The sequence below is a fragment of the Microchirus variegatus genome (assembly GCF_963457635.1).
Source record: "Microchirus variegatus genome assembly, chromosome: 10".
In the NCBI taxonomy this organism is placed as follows: Eukaryota; Metazoa; Chordata; class Actinopteri; order Pleuronectiformes; family Soleidae; genus Microchirus; species Microchirus variegatus.
In genome coordinates, this window is record NC_139811.1 from 20,942,901 (window position 1) to 20,963,054 (window position 20,154).

Below are 20,154 nucleotides of genomic sequence, written 5' to 3' on the forward strand. Positions count from 1 at the left end.
GCACCCATGGCTACAGCGCTATAAAAGTAAAATATGTGTAGGTAACAAATAAACTGCCAATTCACAGGTAATTTGGAAACACTTACAGGCGACTGAGCTCAGCCAAGTGCCAACAATGGAAGTGTCACACTGTGCTGCATCCTGCATTAAATCCTGTTCACTCGCTCAGTTTGTTTTGTGTTGAACAGCTGAAATACCTGCAGAATATAAATCACCCTTTCTTTCTTTCTTTCTTTCTTTCTTTCTTTCTTTCTTTTTTTCTGAGGTTCTCTGTGAAGGAGAACTCAGCAAAGTCCACATCTTTCAGTTTTAACTGTCCACAACACAGAGGTCAAATAGCCAATCAGGGTAAATGACCTGTCAAACACACACAATAGAATCGATTATTAGATTATTGATTATTATTATTTGGTTTCAATTCCATATTTGTTGTCGTGTCAAATATCTGTAAACCAGAAAAGTTTGCAGACAAATCAACGCAACCTTTTATTATTATTATTATTATTATTATTATTATTATTCATTACATTTCTAGAGCGCTTTTCTAGACACCCAAAGGACTTCACAATCACAAATGACCCAAACGCCCTTGTTCCAACCAGGGCCCAAAGTTGTTCCAACCAGGGGGACCAGGATCTCAGGTCTTCTTGCTGCAAAGGTGAGAGTGCTAACCACTACACCAACCTTGGGCCCGACACTAACCACACAGTGGGGTGCAATACAATTGGGAAACATAATTTGACACTTCAAATCTCCAAGAAAATAATTTAAGTAAATATGAACTATTTGAAGTGGTTGCTATTAATTAGAGAGGCTGCAACAAGCAATGAAAGTCATTATTAGATGATCAAAACATGTCTTTCCTCTGTTAGTAGTAGTGGCTGAGAGATTACCTTTTTGTTTCACTTCAGTTTTCTGCTCCCCTTCAAATCTAATATGTAAACTGGTTGTTATTGAAAATATGTACACGCATTATGTGCTAATAAAAATATTTCCTGTGAAACATTTACTCCACACAAAAACAATTTCCATCCATTCTTTCCCAAACTCCAAACTGATGTGGCTCATGTAGAATACCGACTGGATCACATGTACAGTAGGCAGACGTGCCCTAGATACAACTGACAAGGAGACTGTTCTTTGATTGCATTGCCTAAATTTGCGTTAACACACCTGTGCATGCACAGACATACACACACACAAACGCACCACGTTATCATCCAAACGCTCAATCACTCCAAGCTTCTTTAATTTCAGAAGAGAGCTAATTGCAATTAAGATGCACGGGGGTGTTGAGCTGAAAAGTGAAAGGAAGTAATCAGTGTTGATTATAGAGCGTGAGCCTGATCACAGTGAATCACACACACTGTACGGCTCCTCTCTGACTGCCTGCCTCTGAGTGAGCCGTGACACCACAGCAGATTAACATGGCAGCTCTGAGTGACTCCAGCCTCCAGATTTGAAAGGATTACAACACATGCGACACTGACCTGATCATGTCGTGTCCAGAGATGCACAAGACACTGTTTCAATGAATCAAAAAAATAAATGTATCTGCCTAATAATAGAGCTGCCATCCTGAAATGAATATAGATACATATGTGTGAACCAAGGCAGCAGCAAAATCACAACTGATTGGTCAGCAGCAGCTGGAAGAAGCAACATTCAGCACAAATCTTGAGATCCTTAAAAGAGAACTCTGTCGTGTCGACATTGTGGTTTCTTTATTATTGGATGTGACAGAAGATATGGCAGTATATTATATACAATATCGGACCCTGAATGCATGAAAACACTCACTGTTACTGACTTTACTTTCCTGTAAACGATTGACTTTTCTTCTCACCAGTGTGTCACAGACGCACTAAATTACACTATTGGCAAAATGGCCACTCCACTGAAGCAGAGCTGGGGATAAAGTGCACAAGTGTTTATCAGTCAAGTAGATGAGAAGAGAGAATTACACAACTATCTCCCTCATCTTCCTTATCACCTGCACTGCTGGATATTCTTGGGAACTTGGGGACCCCCGAGACCTAAGAACCTCTGAGAATTATCATTCTGGGGATTAAATCTTCCTTCTGGTCAGATCATATTATAAGTAAAGGTTACAAAGGTAAAAGAGGACATGTCGGAGTGAGCACTGGTGAACCAACACTGACACCTTGTGGCTGATAGAGGTAAACTAGTCATGATGTAGTCTCTGTTTAGCCGCTCAAGAGAAATGTTGATTTCAATGTATTTTGATTTCATCTATTTAATTTAAGGATGTTTCTATAAATCATTATTATATGGTACAAAGCAGTGTACAACAAGGAGTTAAAATGAATGCACGTGACAATCTGTATTTCAAAAATAAAATGTTAAAACTAACCCTTTTAAATAACAATCACATAAATCATTATCTACGTAACATCAGTATCATATGTCAAGGAATGGACTCTAATAAAAAAACATTTTTCAATTAAGAATAATTTTTAGCAGCTTTATCAGTAACACGTCAAAGGTTCAGGAGTGTTATGCTTCCTGTTACGACAGACTTCTTTGTGTGCTTTGTTTCTGTGCTCAACTTGAGATGGACCATGGCAAATACACACATATCCACGCAAAGGGAGCAAAGACCGTGGGCATAAACAAAGCTGTCACGCTAATTTCAAGCATGATCGATGAGTAATGGGGTTTTAGCACACTGCTGCCTCAGTGGCCCTGGAGCGCAAGAGCTAGAATGTGTGGCGTTGATTTTTGAATAGCATGTGTTATATATATACATATATATATATATATATACTTTATAGTATAAAGCACATTCAACAAGAAGGAGTTCCACTAATACCGTTAGACTGGAATAAAAGCAAAGATAAAAAGCACCTCTTGTTCAGTCAATGAGGTCAGGGAAGTTCTTTTCGCAGTATTGTTGAAAGCTGAAGTTCCCAACAGTGAACTGGACATTCTTCCACTTCTTCGCAGTCATCTTGCCATCAGGAGTCTCCAGGGCAAAGTTTTTAATGGCTAGATTGGGCAGGAGTGCGATCTCCTTGTACTTAATCTCAAATCCCCATTCCTGTGAATTTACATAAGAACATTATGAACAAACTTGCAAACTGCTTTGAGCAGGACTGTCCAAAGGTTCACTGTACCTTGTTGCAGTTGCCGTGATTGCAAATGATTGTGCGTCCGGGCTCCCAGTCCTCAAACTTCTTTGCTAACTGCACCTTCCCACCGACTTTGTAGTGTTTCCTGACAACAAAGACGAGTCATGATTGGAAAAGTTTCGCCTGGAATTGGATGAATTCTTATGACAGCAAGAGGTTTAACTCACTCAAAGTCAGGATTGACATTAACATAATGCGTGTTGTCGATGAGTTGAATGTCGCTGCCACTGGCCACAGACTTGAAACAGTTTCGACACAGGAGCTGGACACTTGAAGCAGTGTGGCGACTCTTCTTAATTATTTTACAGCTCTCTGCTAATCTCCTCTTAATAACTTCCTCTTCCTGTATTTCAGTTATCTAGAGAGAGAGAGAGAGAGAATGAAAGGTTATAGTAGAAACACTGAGCAGTGAAAGCAAAATTAAGAATTAACTAAGTAACACACCCTCACCTTTCTGCGAAACTCCTGGACGCTCATATCTTGGACCTGAGCAATTGCTTTTGCAGTCAGTTCTTCCAGAAGCTCATTGGTGATCTCTCTGCGTTCTTCCCTTCCTCCTTTCAAGGCGACCACTGAATACTGGCTGTCTTGGGCTCTGGCTCGTCCTCTCGCCTGCTGCTGGGCAATCTCGTTAGTAAGCAGGCCGTAACGCACCACCAGATTGCATTCAGGAATGTCAATGCCTTCCTCTCCCACAGTGGTGGAGATCAGCAGGTTGAGAATCCCCTGGCGGAATTGTTTGATGGTGTCTGACTGCTCGCGCTACAAATAATATATGTAAAGAAACAGAATCATAGAGGAGTAAAGCAAAATTTACTTGGACAATTAAATAACAAGAGTGGAGCTCATAGGTCAGCACACCTGTGTCATGTAAGTGATGCCATTGCCTGCCCCAGTCAGAATGTCTGCCTTGATGCCAGCTTCCTGTAAGGCTCTATTGGTGAGGACCCAGTCATTGAGGCAGTGGATGCTTTTACGGGTTTTACTGAAGAGGATCCCCCTCGACTGCACCCCTGGACAAAACTGTTTGAGCAGAACACTCTCGAGTTTGGCCATCTTTGGGTTCTCATAGCGCGGATCCTTTGCAAGTTTCCTCAATTGCACCTGGTTCTCTGTGTAGTAAAGACAGTGGGATTAAATTCTACACCATTATGTATCAAGACAATTGACTAATTGTTTTGTTTTCCCACCAAAAAAAAGCTGCACCAGGAAGGTATCTGTTCCATCGATGACTCTGGTCGACTTTAAGATGTAGAAATTCTCTAAGGAATCGTAAGCATCCACCATCCGCAGCGTGTCGTTAACAAGCAGCGCGTCATTGTACTGTCTGAGGTGGAGCGCACATTGTGCGAGCAGCCTGTTGTCCTCTCGTACCCCTGATTCAAAAAACACACAACAAACAATGAGTGTCAATTTGCCTCACTTAGAAAGAAGTGTGTTATGTTGACATCATAGGTTCTTACCACGCTGCTCTAAAACTACCACATCAGCCTCATACTCTTGTGTGCCCAACGTTCTCAGCACGCAGCTCGAAGGTAAGTTCATGTACTCATGGACCATCTGCATCATCATTTTCAGACGATCCCCAAATGGATCCTACAAAAAAAACAGTCACTGTCTGTGTTACGGCAAGTCTTGAAGTAATTATTGCAACTCGTGTGATATGAATGTGAGAGAATCACAATGGGTCAATTTAAAAGTATGAGTTTTAAAATTTAAAGGTCACATAGAGTGGTCCTGTTGCACATGTTAATTATGGAGGTCTACTTACATACATTAACTTGTTCTTATGGTCAAAAACCTCCTAGTTGCTGTAAACGAGCCGATAGAAATAGTATTTTCTGACGGTGTTCCTGAGCCGCGATATTTGAGACTCAACTCTCACCCCCAGAAGACAGAGTCTTGTGATTGGCCAATACTATTCAGCACATCTGCTCTCAGAAGCGCAGCTCCCCCCTCTGGAACGGTGGATGCACTGCTCCTCATTATCAAAACATTGATTTAACAATGTTTAAAAATAGCTTCGTCACGACTCCTCGCCGCAGTCCATTTTATGACTTCGACCCGGAGTCAGAAGACATTGACGCTCGTGAAACACCTCCACAACGGACGTTATTCTTCTTCTGTGGTTCAATGTACGCAACCGGATGTGGCCGGACTAGTGCCCGGAGCAGGACGATCTGCTGTTCAGAAGAACCAGTGTTTACGTAACCGGATCAGGTTTTTTCAGAGATCTCGCTGAGCCCGAGATTACAATAAAACACAGTGTTCTCAGCAGTGGCTGAACTGTTTGTTTTGAACCTTCAGGGCTTCTTAAACAATGTAATGACGCAGATACACACTAAAAAACAGCGTTAATTGGAACTTCCGGTCTAGGTCCGCTTTAAAAAGGAAAAAAAAAGTGCTTACCTCAGGCCTGGTCTCTACTATGTCAAAAGTCTTGATGGGTCTGGGTACCTTCTCCTTTAGCTCAGTGGCATAGTTCTTACTTGAAACTATGGCTGAATCCAAGTTGGCACAAATCTAAGCGAGAAATATGATAAGCATTAGTAGGAGATGAGAGAGTGCAAACCTCACAGCCAAGTTCCTCATTGCAAGTGATAAAAGACAAATACACAGTCACAAACCTGCAGGACGTGATCAACAGCCTTCTCCATGGACCTTGCGCCGTCTGCACCTGGTGACGCAGTGAGGCCCAGGATCTGTGGCAGAGGACCTTCTCCTTTCAACTTCTTCTCCACGTAGCATCTCATGATCGTATTGTAGACGCACTCCTTTTGGGTGTGGTGACATTCATCAACTATCAGGAGAGTAATATCTGCAAGCAACTGTGAAGAGTCAGCTCACCTGGGTCATCACAACAGCATAATCAATACTATTAAAAGTGGAAGTTTACTGACCTGAGAGGTCAACACGTTTGTGCTCCTCCGTGCTGATCATAGCGTTATACAATATCTGTGCTGTGCAGATGACCACATCCGACTCCTGCACCACTTTCCCGAAGAAATCCTTCACCTCACTGTCTCCACTGACAGGAATCAGCTTGTAGTTGCCGCCCAGGTGGGGCTTGAACTCTTTGGTGTAATGCTGTTCTACAAGATGAACCTGAATTATAGAATACATGAAAACAGACGCTTTACAAAGGATTTTGGGTTCTCCAGGATAACAGTGTCCATCAGCCTTTTGTTTAGGTTTGTTTTGATTTGTGCATAAAAACACCAGAAACATAAACAGATTCAGTGAATTAAAGAGGATGTGTAGAAATCACATCACTACATTTTCTGTATGTACACAGCAGGTGAGAGGAGGTATGTGTAGACTAATGAGGAAACAACATTCGTAGCTCAGTTTGCACGTTTTGTCATTGTATTTGGTTGGTTGAAAAAACGATCATAATGATAACCCTTATATTGCTGCAAGCACATATTCTGCATACCTTGTTTGCCAGGACGACCACTTTGGCCTGCGGTGTCTTTTCCAGGTGTTTTTTGGCCACATACACAGCAGCTCGGGTCTTTCCACCTCCTGTCGGCAGCCAGATGATGATGTTTTCCCCCTGAAGAGCCCTCTCAACCACTTCCTCCTGATAATTGTAAAGTCCAAAGTCTGCCATTCTCCACTTTAGTCCTGTTTGAAAACACAACATGGCAATATAGAGTCCAAATAATGCAGGAAAGGAATAAACACTTTGTTTTGATCACTGGTAACACACACAGTCTGAATCAATCTGAGAGAAAACAAGCAAACATTGTCATTCATCCGAGTCAATCGCCTTTATTTACTCACCAGTCAGCAGTGGCGATGTGTGTGGTGTGTTCAGCTTCTCCTTGTCCACTCTCACCACACAGTGTGGGTGGTGGGGTTTTTAAATCGTGTTGTGATCAGCTGTTGAGGAGGGAAAACGAAACTGAAAGTGCATTGAACTCAGGAAATTGGCCCTACTGAGGGAGGCTCTGGAGGTCCAACAGATAGTTATTACAATGAAGTGACAAGTACAGGCCTGAACTAAACTAACATTAATGAATTCTTTCACAACCCTGTTATTTAAAAAGTCATATTTAAGCCATATTTGTGTATTTATCAATGTCATTTACTCTTCATTTGGCTTACAGCTCGGGTGTTTGTTCAAGGTGTTGGACGTGTTGTATGCTCCCTAACTGGGCCCCATGTGTTCTGCTTCTTCACATCAGGAAAACGAATCTTACAGGAGCATTAGTGATGATGCGGGAAATACCCATGACTGTGGTTTTCTGCCCTCCGGTTGTCTGGAACCTTTCTCGTTTCCAACTGCAAGTCATTGTTTCACAGGACAGAACTTGAACAGACACTTATCCAAACTAAAAGTGGCATTATCTCATACTGACAGTGTATCATGGCAAGTTTCTTAGACAATAACAAGTATAATAACTTCAGGGTAAATGTATACATGTTGAATGTGTAACATAAAATATTACTAATATCGCACAATTAGAAATAAACACTTCAGGTATGACACATTGTGGGTTAAGAAATCAGATGCAACGTCATATTAAGCAAATTAGCCCCAACTAAAAAGCTCCATAATCTGAAGATCACAGGAAATTATATATGTAGATATCTATAGATATAGTCACAAGTTAAAAAATGTAATAAAGGGGTAAAAGCAGAAGTAAAAACTCACATTTAATAGGATGTCATTTTTTTTTTATAACGATCAGTATGTCCGTTCATCGGTCAGCATTTCATTTCTGGATTAGCCCTTGAAAATATATTTTTTCAATGTTTTTTAGACTTATAATGGGTCTGAGAACAACACAGTTGCATTTGTTCTCTACTTTATAATTTTTACTGTGTTGTATTTGCTGTGTTAAATGCTCAATGGAGTCAAGTTTGGACTTGTGTGGCCAACCCATGAGTGAAAATGATGACTTATGTTCACTGAACTATTCTTCCAGTTTGAGTCCAATGGATCCTGACATCATCATCGGGGGATATGTCCCAAAAAACCTAATTATTCAGTATATTTAGGTCAGCGGACCACATTCCACTTCTAAACCTGAACATCTGAACTGAAGAAACCCAACATCGCTATGGTAGGGACAACACCAAATGGAATATGTGACCTTTATTTGCTGGTCAGAGCATAAATACTACAGCTGGGTATCACAGCTGATTCCTAAAATGACCCAAACCTGATTCACAAGGCCGGGCTATGATGTGATGTTATGAAAGATTTTCACATAATTTAAATTGGGGTCTCCCTAAACTGGTACATTATCAAAACCGTGTTTAGTTCAATAATCGAACCTGAAGTAGTTTTCGATGAATGTGCTTTGTATTTAATATGACCACGGAATGCAGCTCGACAGTCAAAAGTCAAACTTGAACCTTCAAAACCTGTTTCCTGAAACCTGTATTCAAAATACACAGGCTTAAAGCTGAGACAGTTTGAAGTAATTACCAAGTTGTCCAGCAGAGGGCAGTGGAGAAGAAATAAGAATCAAAACTAAACTGTCCTCTGGAGCAGAGAATCATGACACCAGAGAAACTGAAAGGTGGTGTGAGGCATTTCTAGTAAAACATAGATGGCAAAGTAAACTATTCTGTGGAGTCATGCAAAACTATCGTGACCTTGTCTCGTAAGATTTGTGCAGACGATAGAGGAAATGTTAGATATTGATCTTTCAAACAAAGCTTAGTATACATCGGAAAATCTAAATTTTGAACCCAGCCGTGATAAAAACAGGCAAATCATGACAAATAAGTCACAAGTTGGTTTTGTTGTTTATTTTGTCAAGTCACAAATCTCAGAATCATAACTCACCTTTGACTTGAGTTCAAGTGACTCATGTTGATAACTGCATTGTTGTGTTTACCTGTTTCTGTGGCATTGGTAACAGCTTAGAAATCACCGAGACATTTTAGAATGATTCATTAAAAAAAAGAAAAAATGTCATGGACAGTATTATAGCTACAGTAAATGGTATGCATACCATATGTTGAGACAGTAGCCTTTGTCAAACTGGTGAAAAGTTCATCTTATAAGAAAATCTGAAATGCAGCATTGGTAGACTGAGGAAGAAGTACACAACGGACAACCCTGAATAACGCAACACTGACATCGCATCAGTAATTCAAAGCTAGTGATGATTCAAGTAAAAAAAAAAAAAAAAAAAAAAAAAAAAACACCATCACTCACTCATGTACACAAACAAAACACACACACACGTGTCAGTGAAACATTCAATAAACAGGCTCAAAAAGGACTGGACAGTTGCTTCCATAGACGGTGTGGATGTCTCTCAGGAAGTGCTCAGTTTGACACAAAAAATGTTGCCTTACAATCTCTGTAACAATGCAAAATAAAAACCCTGCAACAGCAAATGGGCTCAAAATTTTCTGTAAATGCAAACTGTAAACTGTTCACCATGCATGAGCACCTGCTACAGCTTGTTTTCCTTCTTTCCTAAACCTACGTGAGGACTGCTAGTTAGCTTGTCCCCCCTTGTCCCCCCTTGTCCCCCCCTGCCCCCCGCCCACCACTACTGCTACCACCATGTTGGGGACTTATTGACATAAACGATCCAGTAAACCTGTGAGACCACAACACAAATCTGGTCCGAACACGAGACGGACTACTTTAGCATAATGTGTGGAAGTGAGTGTACTACAGAAAAATCCAGTGCCAAGAGCTACAGAGTCGCCTGAGAGCGCGGTGAAAGCTACACAAATGTACGACCTCATGTTTAACAGTGTGGAATAAAAGTCTAACCGTGGAGAATAGTCCATAAACAGTAGTATGTATTATTTTTAACTGTATAACATGAACATGTTTCCTTGAAGGCAACAATTTGAGAAGTGATTTCCCTTCACACAAAAGTGATGGTAGTCTCTTTCTAGTCACAAGAAGAGAAATTATCTTTCTTTTCTTATTATTGTTAAGTCTGTTTTCAGGTTTTCATAATTAATCTCACTTCGTATCAGGAATAATACTGAGATTAAAGTTGCAAGATCCCATAGTGTCAGGGATAATTATTATGCACTGGAATGAAAAGAGAAACCCCAACAACACAACTACTTGTCTTTCATTATTATTATTGAATTGACTTCACTCCTGCTTCTGTGTCTTTAAAATGGATGTTCAAGTGTTTGTCAGTAACGGAAGGCAACGTGGCTTTAGGTCCCGAGGTCCAGTTTTCTGTGAAACAACTCTGCACTACACTCACGTGACAAGTTCTACACAAACTGGAATGAATGGATGTCATTAAATGCAACACAATGAGGTGATTCTCGTGATAAATAATCATAGAAAGAGTGATATTGTTAGAACTTGGACCAGTAACTTTGGTTACACTTAATGACACATGCGTTAATTAGGAACTATTAACTTACTGAGAGTGCTGAAAAAAAGAAAATACAAGCTAACTTTATAAGAGAAAATGTAATGCCATTTTTACGTTGATGCTCATCTGGTTCTGATGTTTCCAAACAACCGTCATGTTCATGTTTGTTAATAACCTTTTATTATCTCAGATATGGCAACCAGTGATAGCTTCCTTTGTGATCTGCTTCATCTCGGTGTGTGTGTTTGTGGCAGCCGTGACTGTCGCACCTCGTCTGTCTGTAATCCTTTAGCCCAGTTCATTTGTCGATCAGGCCTCCGTCTTTTAATTTGAAATAGAAGAACTTCTCCAGGGTGTTGGCACTCTTGCAGTACTCGCTGTCTGGTGGGTTGTACTCACGACAGTTGGTGATGATTCGCTGCAAGTCAGCAATGAAAAGCTTCTTGGTCACATAGTATCTGTTCTTCAGCCTCTCCGTCATGGTCTTGAGGTCTGTGGCAACAAAATGAGGAAATAAAATAAATGAAAAACAAATGTAGAGTTTAAACAGTGACTGTAACCAGGACGCGGATGAAATGCTGTGTAATCAAAGAGACGCTTGCTCACCGATGGGAAATCGGATGATTTCGTAGTAATCCGGAGCTTCAGATTTCTTCACTGGTTCCATGAAGGGCCAGGCGTCAGGATGAGTCTGCACAGGAGATAAAAGTTCTCCTCAGCCTCCACCTTGTTACTCCTGCAGTGTGTGTCTGTTCCCGTCTGGTGTCAACAAGTGACTCTTACCTTTATCTGGGCCAGGAGGTTCTTTAGCATATTGTACAACACGTCAGGGTCCTTCACCTCTTTCCTACAAAACGTTTCAAATAACAATAATCACTAATTATCCTTTATCACATGATTGAACTCTCTCCTCCACTTTGTGTTATATCGCTATCATTGCTGCTGTTATTTTTAGCATATCTACATCTATAAATATCTTCGTTTTTAAATACAACAACCACTATACAACAGCAACACAGATGCTGATGGTGTGACAACTTTTTAGAAAACAATGCTTTGATGCTTTTTTTTTTTCTTTAAGCTTCAGTGAGTTCAAATACATTTTCCATTATAATTATAAATTTGCTTAATTATTTGATGGAAGTTTTTCAGCTGTATTATCATTTTGGTGGTTTGTTATTTGATTGGACATTCTGCAGAATCCTTTAAAAGCCAGTCATCAAAAGTTCAAAATGATTCAACTTTAAATGAACAATAAACACTGACAGATGCTCACTTTAAATCGGAGTGTGGCAGCAGAATGAATAATTTTTAACATCAGGACACAGTGGTAAATGTAAACCTAATAGGTTCATTTTGAAGCACAGGAAAACCAGTCTGGTTCCAGTTCAAGGTGCTGATTATTATGACATGTACACAAGCATCTAAACACAACATGGATTGAAAAAAAAAAAAGAGGCAGTTTTTTTTTTACCCTTTGTCCTTGTTACTTGGTTTCCAGCCAGTCTCTCCTGGGAAAAAAATACTTAATTATATGATAATTGTAATTTGAAAAATATAATTTCTTCATTAATCACAAAGCAGATGCTTACGTATGCCTGGAATGCTCTCTACTGGAATCTGCCGTACTCCCTCTTTGAAGCAGGTGAGACCAGGGTAGACCTTTCTGATCTGACTCTGCTTCCTCTCAATCAACTTCTTGATGATCTGATTTAAAACAGTTCACGTCACTAAAAAAAATCACAGATCAGTGAAGAAAAAAAGGTGGGTATAGTAAAGTGCTCCAGCCTCACAGACCTCTTTCTGTCTTTTAATAATGTGAGAGAGTTCAGTGTAGGGGATCCTCGGGTTCAGTTCACACTCCATGAGCGTCGCTCCTTCGTAGTCTTTGATGTATCCCAGGTATCGACTCTTCGGCACTTTGATGTCTTTGGAAAAGCCCTGCGAGCAAACCGCAAATTACTGACTGCATGAGATAACAGGAGAGGACATGACAGCGGTAATGGACAGGGTCAGGACAGCACTACCTGCTTTTTGAAGTAGCCAATGGCGTACTCGTCAGCATAAGTGAGGAAAAAGAGGATGCTGTGTTTGATGTGGTACTCCTTCAGGTGGTTCATCAGGTGGGTACCATAGCCCTTGTATTTAAACAGATCAGACAGAAGATGACATAAATAAGATTTTCACAATAGGCATCTTCATATTAATGTGACTTCTGAAGACAACAATGATTTTTATGCAAAAAGTGGTTGCAATGTTGCCCTTGAAAGTACTGTGTGCTTCTTTGTTTGCCAAAGAAAAGCACTATTTTGGGAGGTTAAGTTTCAACACAACTTTACAAGATCATTGTGTTGTATTTTGTATTAAGAAGATAATCCAATATAAAGAGGTGGCTTACTTTTTCAACAGGGTTGCAGGGCTGCATTGCAGGCATATCCCTTTCTCTATTGCTGTTTTCATTATATTTTTTATGTATTTATAGTTTATAGATGAAGTGATCAGTGACATACAACATTATTGCGTTGTATTATAAAGCTTTCAATGCTAACATATGCATTTAGAGAACTTTAATAAAAAGGTGAAAAAGTGGTAAAATTGCGAGAAAAGGAAGAAATACTTTCAAATCCTGGCTTGGCCAATAAATCTGACTGATGGAAAACAGTTATACAGCTATTTAAATGTGTATAATCACGTATGACTAAATTTCATTTGAAATGTGATCATTATATACCTTAACTTGCTCATTGGATGTAACGGCACAGAAGACTATCTCTGTGAAGCCCTGAGTGGGAAACATCCTAAAACAGATGCCTCCAATGACGCGGCCATCTTTGATAAGGGCTAGGGTCTTGTGCTTCCTGTGAAAGTGAGAGATGTCAGGACAACGTACAGGCATCTGACTGTGTGTGACAAACTGGGTGTGACAGTATCTACATACGGGTCAAACACCAGTCGAGTGATGTACTCTTTGGGCATTCGAGGTAATTGGTGAGAGAAGACGTTCTGCAAGCCAACCAGCCACATCAGGATCTTCTTGTTGGACTTCTGGGAGAGTGAGTTTCCAATGACGTGGAACTCTATAATGCCCCGCCTCTCCTCAAGCCTGGCAGTCTCGTCACGAGCAGCATTTGGTGTGAGCAGATTCGTCTGCCGACAAACACATAACATATACACCGTCAGGATTACTGGGTCGAAATTTCAAACAGATTTGACTTTACTGTGTTTACAATTCACCGAACATTTCATGACTTACCTCTGGTCCGAGCATAGCAGCAGGGTCAGTGATTGTCATCATAACTTCATTGACCAGCTCCATAGGAATGTCTCCCATCACACGTATCCGTTTTGCATCTTCCAGAGTCAACGCCTCTGGAAGTTTACGCTTCTCTCCTGAACAGACAACAGCATTCAGGTCAAAGTACTGAAAAAAATACATTTATACTAAGGATATAAGGAGGTACACTTTTATGCCCAATCCTCATGCATTTATCCAATCAAACAATCTTGTGACGGCAGTGTGATGCATTTGCATTAGTCTATGCTCACATCAAACCTCAGAATAATTGAAAAATAAATTATCATTGACTTTGACTGTGGTATGACTGCTTGAGTGGTTTTGAAACTGTTGAGGGAAGTAATACAGTCAATTAATTTCTATATACCAACACCATCATGGCAAAATGTGAGCACCTCAGTCAAAAACAGCCAACAATTGTTGAACAGGACATTTGTTCCGTGGGCATGTGTATGCCACTTGCTCTCATGTGCAACAGAGCATGAATGACAGACGTTTGCATGGTCTAGAGTGAAAGACAAAAAGAGAGACAACAGTATTGCATGACCTTCACGGGTGAATGCACAGCTGCAGCAAAAGATATGAGATGTGGCTCTGTGTGTGTGTGTGTGTGTGTGTGTGTGTGTGTGTTTGTGTGTGTGGACACTGAAACCAGATGGTGATGACAGTGCGTGGGAGCAGCTCTACGATGCAGAAACAGAGCAAAACTGAGGGTGAGATCTGTTACATGATAGATTTACATACACAGTTAAATGGAGTTATGATAGCTTGACTAGCCTGTTAAATTGGACTACTCAATTAAGTGTGTGCACCTCCGCTCCACAAGGAGGCGCAACACCCCTTTCTGCTTGTTAATGTTGGGCAGTTTCCAGTAGGGCTGTCATTTAAATATATATTATATAATGACCTGTAATTCCTTCAAATAAATTTGCCAGCTTCCACCTTCATGCACTGCTGTCGCTGCACACCTTTGGTTGGTTCTATGTCAAACAGAAAATGCCCCAAAATAATTTTTGATATTATTTGCCAGAGTTTTCACCAGAGTGTCACAAATAAGGATGGGTATTTCACGACATCTTGAGAGTCGATTGTCAAGGTCCGCATGTCGATTTAAAAAATTTTTTTTACAGCAGCAGCAATGCGGGTGGTGGAAACTATTCTACAGTGTACTACTTTGTTTTAGGCTCAAAAAAGCGGAACAGTTGTGTCCACCAGAGTGCAGGATCTCGACTGGGTGAGATGCCGTCTTCATTCGCGGAGATGGCTTATTGTTGTCCCCCCCACCCCCGTCCAAAACATTAGTGCAAGCTTGTTCGCACTGCATGCACACACACAAGCTTGGACACGCACAGCCACTGGAGAGAACTGCTGTTGTAACCATGTAGGCTTCCGTTACAGGTGACTAGCCACACACTCATCCTACAAACCAGCCTTTGAGCAACCAACTGAGAGTGCAGGGAGCCTGGACAGCAGGCTCACCTTTTCGTGCACAGCTTTCTTAACCTCGTTGGTCGTGAACTTTACGTGTTTGTGACACTTCGACTTTTCTTAATCTTATTTTTTTTGTCGAGGTGCGCACGTGTCGATTGTCGATCATTTTGTCAACAAAAAAGTCCCATGAGGCTCTCTTTCCAAGGACAATAGTATCCCTGAATGAGAACACGCTCTCAGACTGTACAGTTACAGGTACTTGGTCAGATTCTCAAATGAAAGATTCCAAACTGTAGAGGAATAAATGACGCATGTGTATATTTAAGTACGTAGATGTGTGTAAGGTACAGTCAGTTAAATGCATGAGACATTTGTGATTGCAACTTCTGTCCTGTAGTAAAGAAATTAATATAAATGAGGGCAGTGCAGTGGTGACTGACCTGTGATGGGCTCTGAACCTCCAGTGTCCATGCTGCCAAGAGAGGAAATGCTGCTCAGGCCTTTAGCTAAAGCTGGGGAGCCAGACACTGCTGCTGGACTGATCACTGCAATGAAGAGAAGTACAGAGTAAATGTAACAGCAGCTGAAGTCATATATGTGTGTACTATTATATGTATTGATATCATTCAGCAAATAACAATCATTTCCATGAGATTCATCAATATATTGATTGGCGCTTACCAAACCTCAAAATTATTTTCTTAAATGGTCTTGTTTTGCCCACTCTAAAAATCATTAAATGTTTCATTGTTATATGGACAAAAGAAACCAGCTTTCAATTGTAAACAGAAACACTCAAACTGATCCAATCCAACATTATTTGTAAAGCACTTTAAAACAACCACAGGGGACCAAAGTGATGGACTGAATAATTAATAAAAGACAGAATAAATGAAAAGACATAAAAGCTCACACAAAGCAATAAAATAAAACACAAATAAATTAAAAGACGCAAAACGTGGGTAAAAGTAACAGCAATACAATAAAAACAAAATAAAATAACAACACTTTCTTAGATAGTGTCAAAAGGCCAATGACAAGAGATGAGTATTAAGAAGAGATTAAAAAAAAAACAAAAAAAAACAGGGAGGAGGCTTGTCTAATGTGCAGAGGGAGATCATTCCACAGCAAAAGCACCGTCTCCTCTCTGAGCTTGGTTTTGGCACACTCTGGAGCAGCTGATCACCTGACTGAGCTAATCATGTATCATTTTACGTCACCCCACCAAAAAGCTTACAACAGGCTGTCCTCACCTGTCTGATGTCCCAGCTGTGTGCCCTCAGAGGCGGGCATGGTGAAGTCAGCCTCCCAGATGGGTGAATTCTCACCATATATCTCCTCCTCAAGCATGGACAGAAACCTGATGACACACATGTACAAATGTAATAATCACACACACCAAAGGAATCCACCAAAGGAATCTAAGGATTCACGCAAATGCATTTTGATGCCAATACAAAGTCTTCAACGTGGCACAGACCCTTTCCACCACATTCATTCAGACATTAAGTGTGACTTTGAACCAGCTACCCCACTTTTTAACTACTTCTTATGTAACATTGTTTTTAATTATTTGTTTTTATATCCTTTTTGTGTGCGAGTATAGAGAGAAATGGAAAACTGAAGTCAAATGATATGTGCAGTCATACTTGGCCAACTCTGATATCATTATCCCAGTTTTAATCTGTTACAGGCATGAACGAATGGTGAAATCTATTGACACACAATTTCAAAAACCTGCTCTTACTTGGGAAAGTGTGTGAGGATGAGTGTGCGTTTCTCTGGCAGCAGCTTATCCTTCTCCACTCTGAACTTCTCCAGGAGCTGGCGTCGAGTCACGGTGAAGATGGACTTGAGCAAGCTGCGGCCAAACACCTGAGTGGTTTCATAGCGTGGCAGGCTGTCGTTACTTTGGGGAACATGGCAGTAGCACAGCCACCTGGGAGTCATCAGTAAAAACACTCCTTGAGTAAAAACTGATAATAATGTCCAACATAGAATTTTGGCAAATTAAAGTATCAACCAGTGTATAAATTGATCAGTAGAAACAAGTGATACACTTCTTTCTCAAATTACATAATAGACACACACACACCTAGTGTAGTCAACTTTGTATGCTGTCCCATCATCTTTCTGTGTGCGCTGGCGATACTGTGTAGGTGTCTCCAGCTTCCAGTAATTTAGGCACAAGAGGAACATCTTTGATAGTTCAAACATGGTTTGCCTTTCCTTCGGTGCCAGATGGCTAAACTTGTACTGAACAAAATTCAACACCCCCTGTCAAATATAAGGCAACAAAGTCAGAGAAAAGCCAAATGTGAATTGTGACAATCTTAGTAAAGTATGAAGACAACAACAGCACCCATTTTCAGAGAAAATATAACTAGATGCTTTGAATTCCATGTTAACCTGTTCAATGTTTGGCTTTTCAAAGGGCGGACTTCCGAGGGATCCCTCTACAACTGGCTGGCTCATTTGCAGGATGCACTTCCTCAGCAGCTAAGAAAAAGAGTGTGAAATGAATGACAATTTTAATTGCCAAACAATGACACTAAGGAAAGACCCCCCTGCCATTTCTCTGCTCAGGTACACGACTGTCTTACCTTGAAAAGGTAAAAGTAGACCTGTTTGGTGTCTGTGTCTTCCTCTTTATGCACAGACATAAAGAGGTTTTCCACATCCACCACCATCCCCAGTAACCTGTTAATCTCATCCTCGGACACATTCTCCAAGTGGGACACGTGATCAGCTGTAAACACAGTAAAAAAAAATGTTTTTAAAAACACACACATATGGCTCATTAGGTCCTGACAGCTATTTCACGAAAGCAGAATTAAGAAATTGACATAACAGATAAAGATAGGATCGACTTGGTCAGATCAGTCCATCCCTTGCTTGACATGTTTCACAGAGGATTCAAAGTTGTGGCTAGGTCAAGTCAGGTTTACGTTAGTCAGATACAAGAGAGCATTCTGTATCAGGTAGCATCGGGCACTGCGTGTGTTTTCTTGAAAAGGTGCATTTGACACATCAACCGAAACAGCACATTCATTGAGTAAGAGAAAGAAAAGCTTATAAAGCAAAATAGAGAGCTGAGAACAATATTACAATTACTGGAAATGCAACACCATTGACGTAAATAAAGCCAGAGAGGGAAGTTACTATAGAGGATAATGTATATTAAGATTACTTGACCACCCAGTGCACTCTCACTTCCTTCAATTTATTTCTGAAGTAACAGCTGCACAGAGCTCTGAAACTTCAAGGTGATGCAGCAGAAGTGCACATAATCCAAAAAACCGACACTGACCCATAATGAAGCAGATATAGAGATATCTTTAAACAAACCAAAGTGGAATGAATGTGTCTGAACCTTATCAAGATTGACTCAATAAGATCACATATGTACACATTTCATCAGCTAAATATCTTATTGTTTGTGTTCTTTAAATCAAAAAAAATAATCTCTAGACACTCTGGCTAGTTAAGTCCACGGGATCTCGCAAGAACGGTGAAACCATCACAGAAGATGTTGAGAGAAAGGGCACTTTCTATAAGAGTTCAAACCCAAACTCTTGTGTGCAGCCCGAGTTACCATGGTGATATAGCCAGGTTGAAGAGAATCACCTTTTTGACAAAACTCTGACTTTTCGACTCAACATGCCCACTTATCTCACTTCGTAATACAGCAAACAGGATTATTTATACCTGGCTGTAAACCTGGTCTGGAGGAGACCAGCTGTAAGGTATCAATCACCATGGCAACTGCTGTGCCACTGCTTTCATGACAGAGTCTAAGCTTATTTAAACCAAGATAACTGAAATGTAACCACAAACTATCCAAGTTCCGTAACATCACTATGGTTGTTACTTGTGCTGGGGTTTAATTGTAAGGAAGGCGTTTGTACCCAGGGCATGTCCACAGCTGCGGCACGGCTCGCTCAGGCTGGCGGCTTGCGGCTGTAGGTCCATACGCGTAGCTGACGGTGGATTCGGGTTTTTCCATCCATTGCACTTGCATGTGTCGATAGCCTTCAAGTGAGGCAAAAAAACACACCACAGTTATAATTATTATAAATACAATTCACACCTGATAAAGCAGTTTAAACATAAACTCGACGAATGGTTTGGTTCGGTAATAATTGATTTACCATTTAAGACAGTCACTAAAAAAACACGTATACTGTGAATAACACACGTGTCCAAGACTGTGGCTAGTTAGCTACACAATGTAATATGTGTTAACTCGTTAAACTAATTGTTTGCATTTTGTGTGCGGCATATTGGTTGTGCTAACACTTGCTACCCAACAGATGCTAACAACACCCAGCGAGTGCTTTGTTGTGGTCAACTTTGGCTAGCGTTGCTAAGCTAAGCTAAGCTACCTTGCATGCAGAGAATACGCCAAGTTTCTCAAGCTTTTTCGCCCGTGGGAAAGCTCGGACTTGGGCTTTCTTCTGACTTGCACGCTGTTGCTGGCTAAGTCCTGGTCTGGCCGGGTCGCTGTTTCCTGGACCGGAACCTGTACTGGACCCCCCGGACCCAGTGGACTGGGTTTGCTGAAGCCGGGGTTGCAGGGCCTGCGATGCCGGATCCGACATATCCACGCTGCTGGACTCGTCTTCCGCTCCGGTGTAGCAGCTCGTATGCTGCCTTCACTGGTTGTAGGAAGATTTGGTGTAAAAACCACGGCAATGGAAAACATGCCCTTTTTAAAAAATATATTTTCACATCTTTATGTTTGTGTTTTGGAACAGGTGGAAAAACAAAACGACAGCAGTGAAAGTGACTCACACTTGATTGACAGAAACATTTTGCCAAAAAGTGTTTTTTTTAATTAAAATAGGTGAATTTATCAAAATCGCTTTTAAGACCTCGTTTACAAAAATAACCATTAATATTCAAAGTTTTGAATATTAATTGCTAAGACAAATATTAAATATTATTCAAATGT

At 40.6% G+C, this 20,154-nt stretch overlaps 2 protein-coding genes across 2 annotated transcripts; both read right to left on the bottom strand.

The window, feature by feature from the left end:
• Positions 1-1,779: 1,779 nt before the first annotated feature.
• Positions 1,780-6,977, bottom strand: dhx58 (DEXH (Asp-Glu-X-His) box polypeptide 58). Its single transcript, XM_083897116.1, has 12 exons — positions 6,939-6,977; positions 6,589-6,779; positions 6,053-6,257; positions 5,780-5,970; positions 5,562-5,675; positions 4,616-4,748; positions 4,343-4,528; positions 4,014-4,264; positions 3,603-3,914; positions 3,320-3,510; positions 3,138-3,237; positions 1,780-3,061 (listed from the first exon to the last, which is right to left on the bottom strand). Exons 2-12 carry the CDS (start codon positions 6,763-6,765, stop codon positions 2,876-2,878), a joined length of 2,046 nt encoding a protein of 681 aa, XP_083753242.1. The 5' UTR covers positions 6,766-6,779; positions 6,939-6,977; the 3' UTR covers positions 1,780-2,875.
• Positions 6,978-10,689: 3,712 nt separating this feature from the next.
• On the bottom strand, positions 10,690-19,801 carry kat2a (K(lysine) acetyltransferase 2A; the record flags this gene model as incomplete). The annotated part of the gene is made up of 18 exons (XM_083896004.1): positions 10,690-10,966; positions 11,081-11,165; positions 11,258-11,321; positions 11,949-11,985; positions 12,067-12,181; positions 12,272-12,415; positions 12,502-12,612; positions 13,206-13,332; positions 13,413-13,621; positions 13,728-13,864; positions 15,641-15,745; positions 16,454-16,560; positions 16,948-17,139; positions 17,296-17,477; positions 17,610-17,699; positions 17,804-17,949; positions 19,109-19,232; positions 19,586-19,801. 18 exons carry the CDS (start codon positions 19,799-19,801, stop codon positions 10,773-10,775), a joined length of 2,385 nt encoding a protein of 794 aa, XP_083752130.1. The 3' UTR covers positions 10,690-10,772.
• Positions 19,802-20,154: the final 353 nt, after the last annotated feature.

Coding starts and splice junctions, on each gene's coding strand:
- dhx58 (XM_083897116.1), bottom strand. CDS start 6,765: ATGGCAGACTTTGGACTTTACAATTATCAGGAGGAAGTGGTTGAGAGG. Junction 4,265..4,342: donor CCTGGTGCAGCTTTTTTTTG/GTGGGAAAACAA, acceptor TTTACTACACAG/AGAACCAGGTGCAATTGAGG. Junction 3,238..3,319: donor AATGTCAATCCTGACTTTGA/GTGAGTTAAACC, acceptor CTTTGTTGTCAG/GAAACACTACAAAGTCGGTG.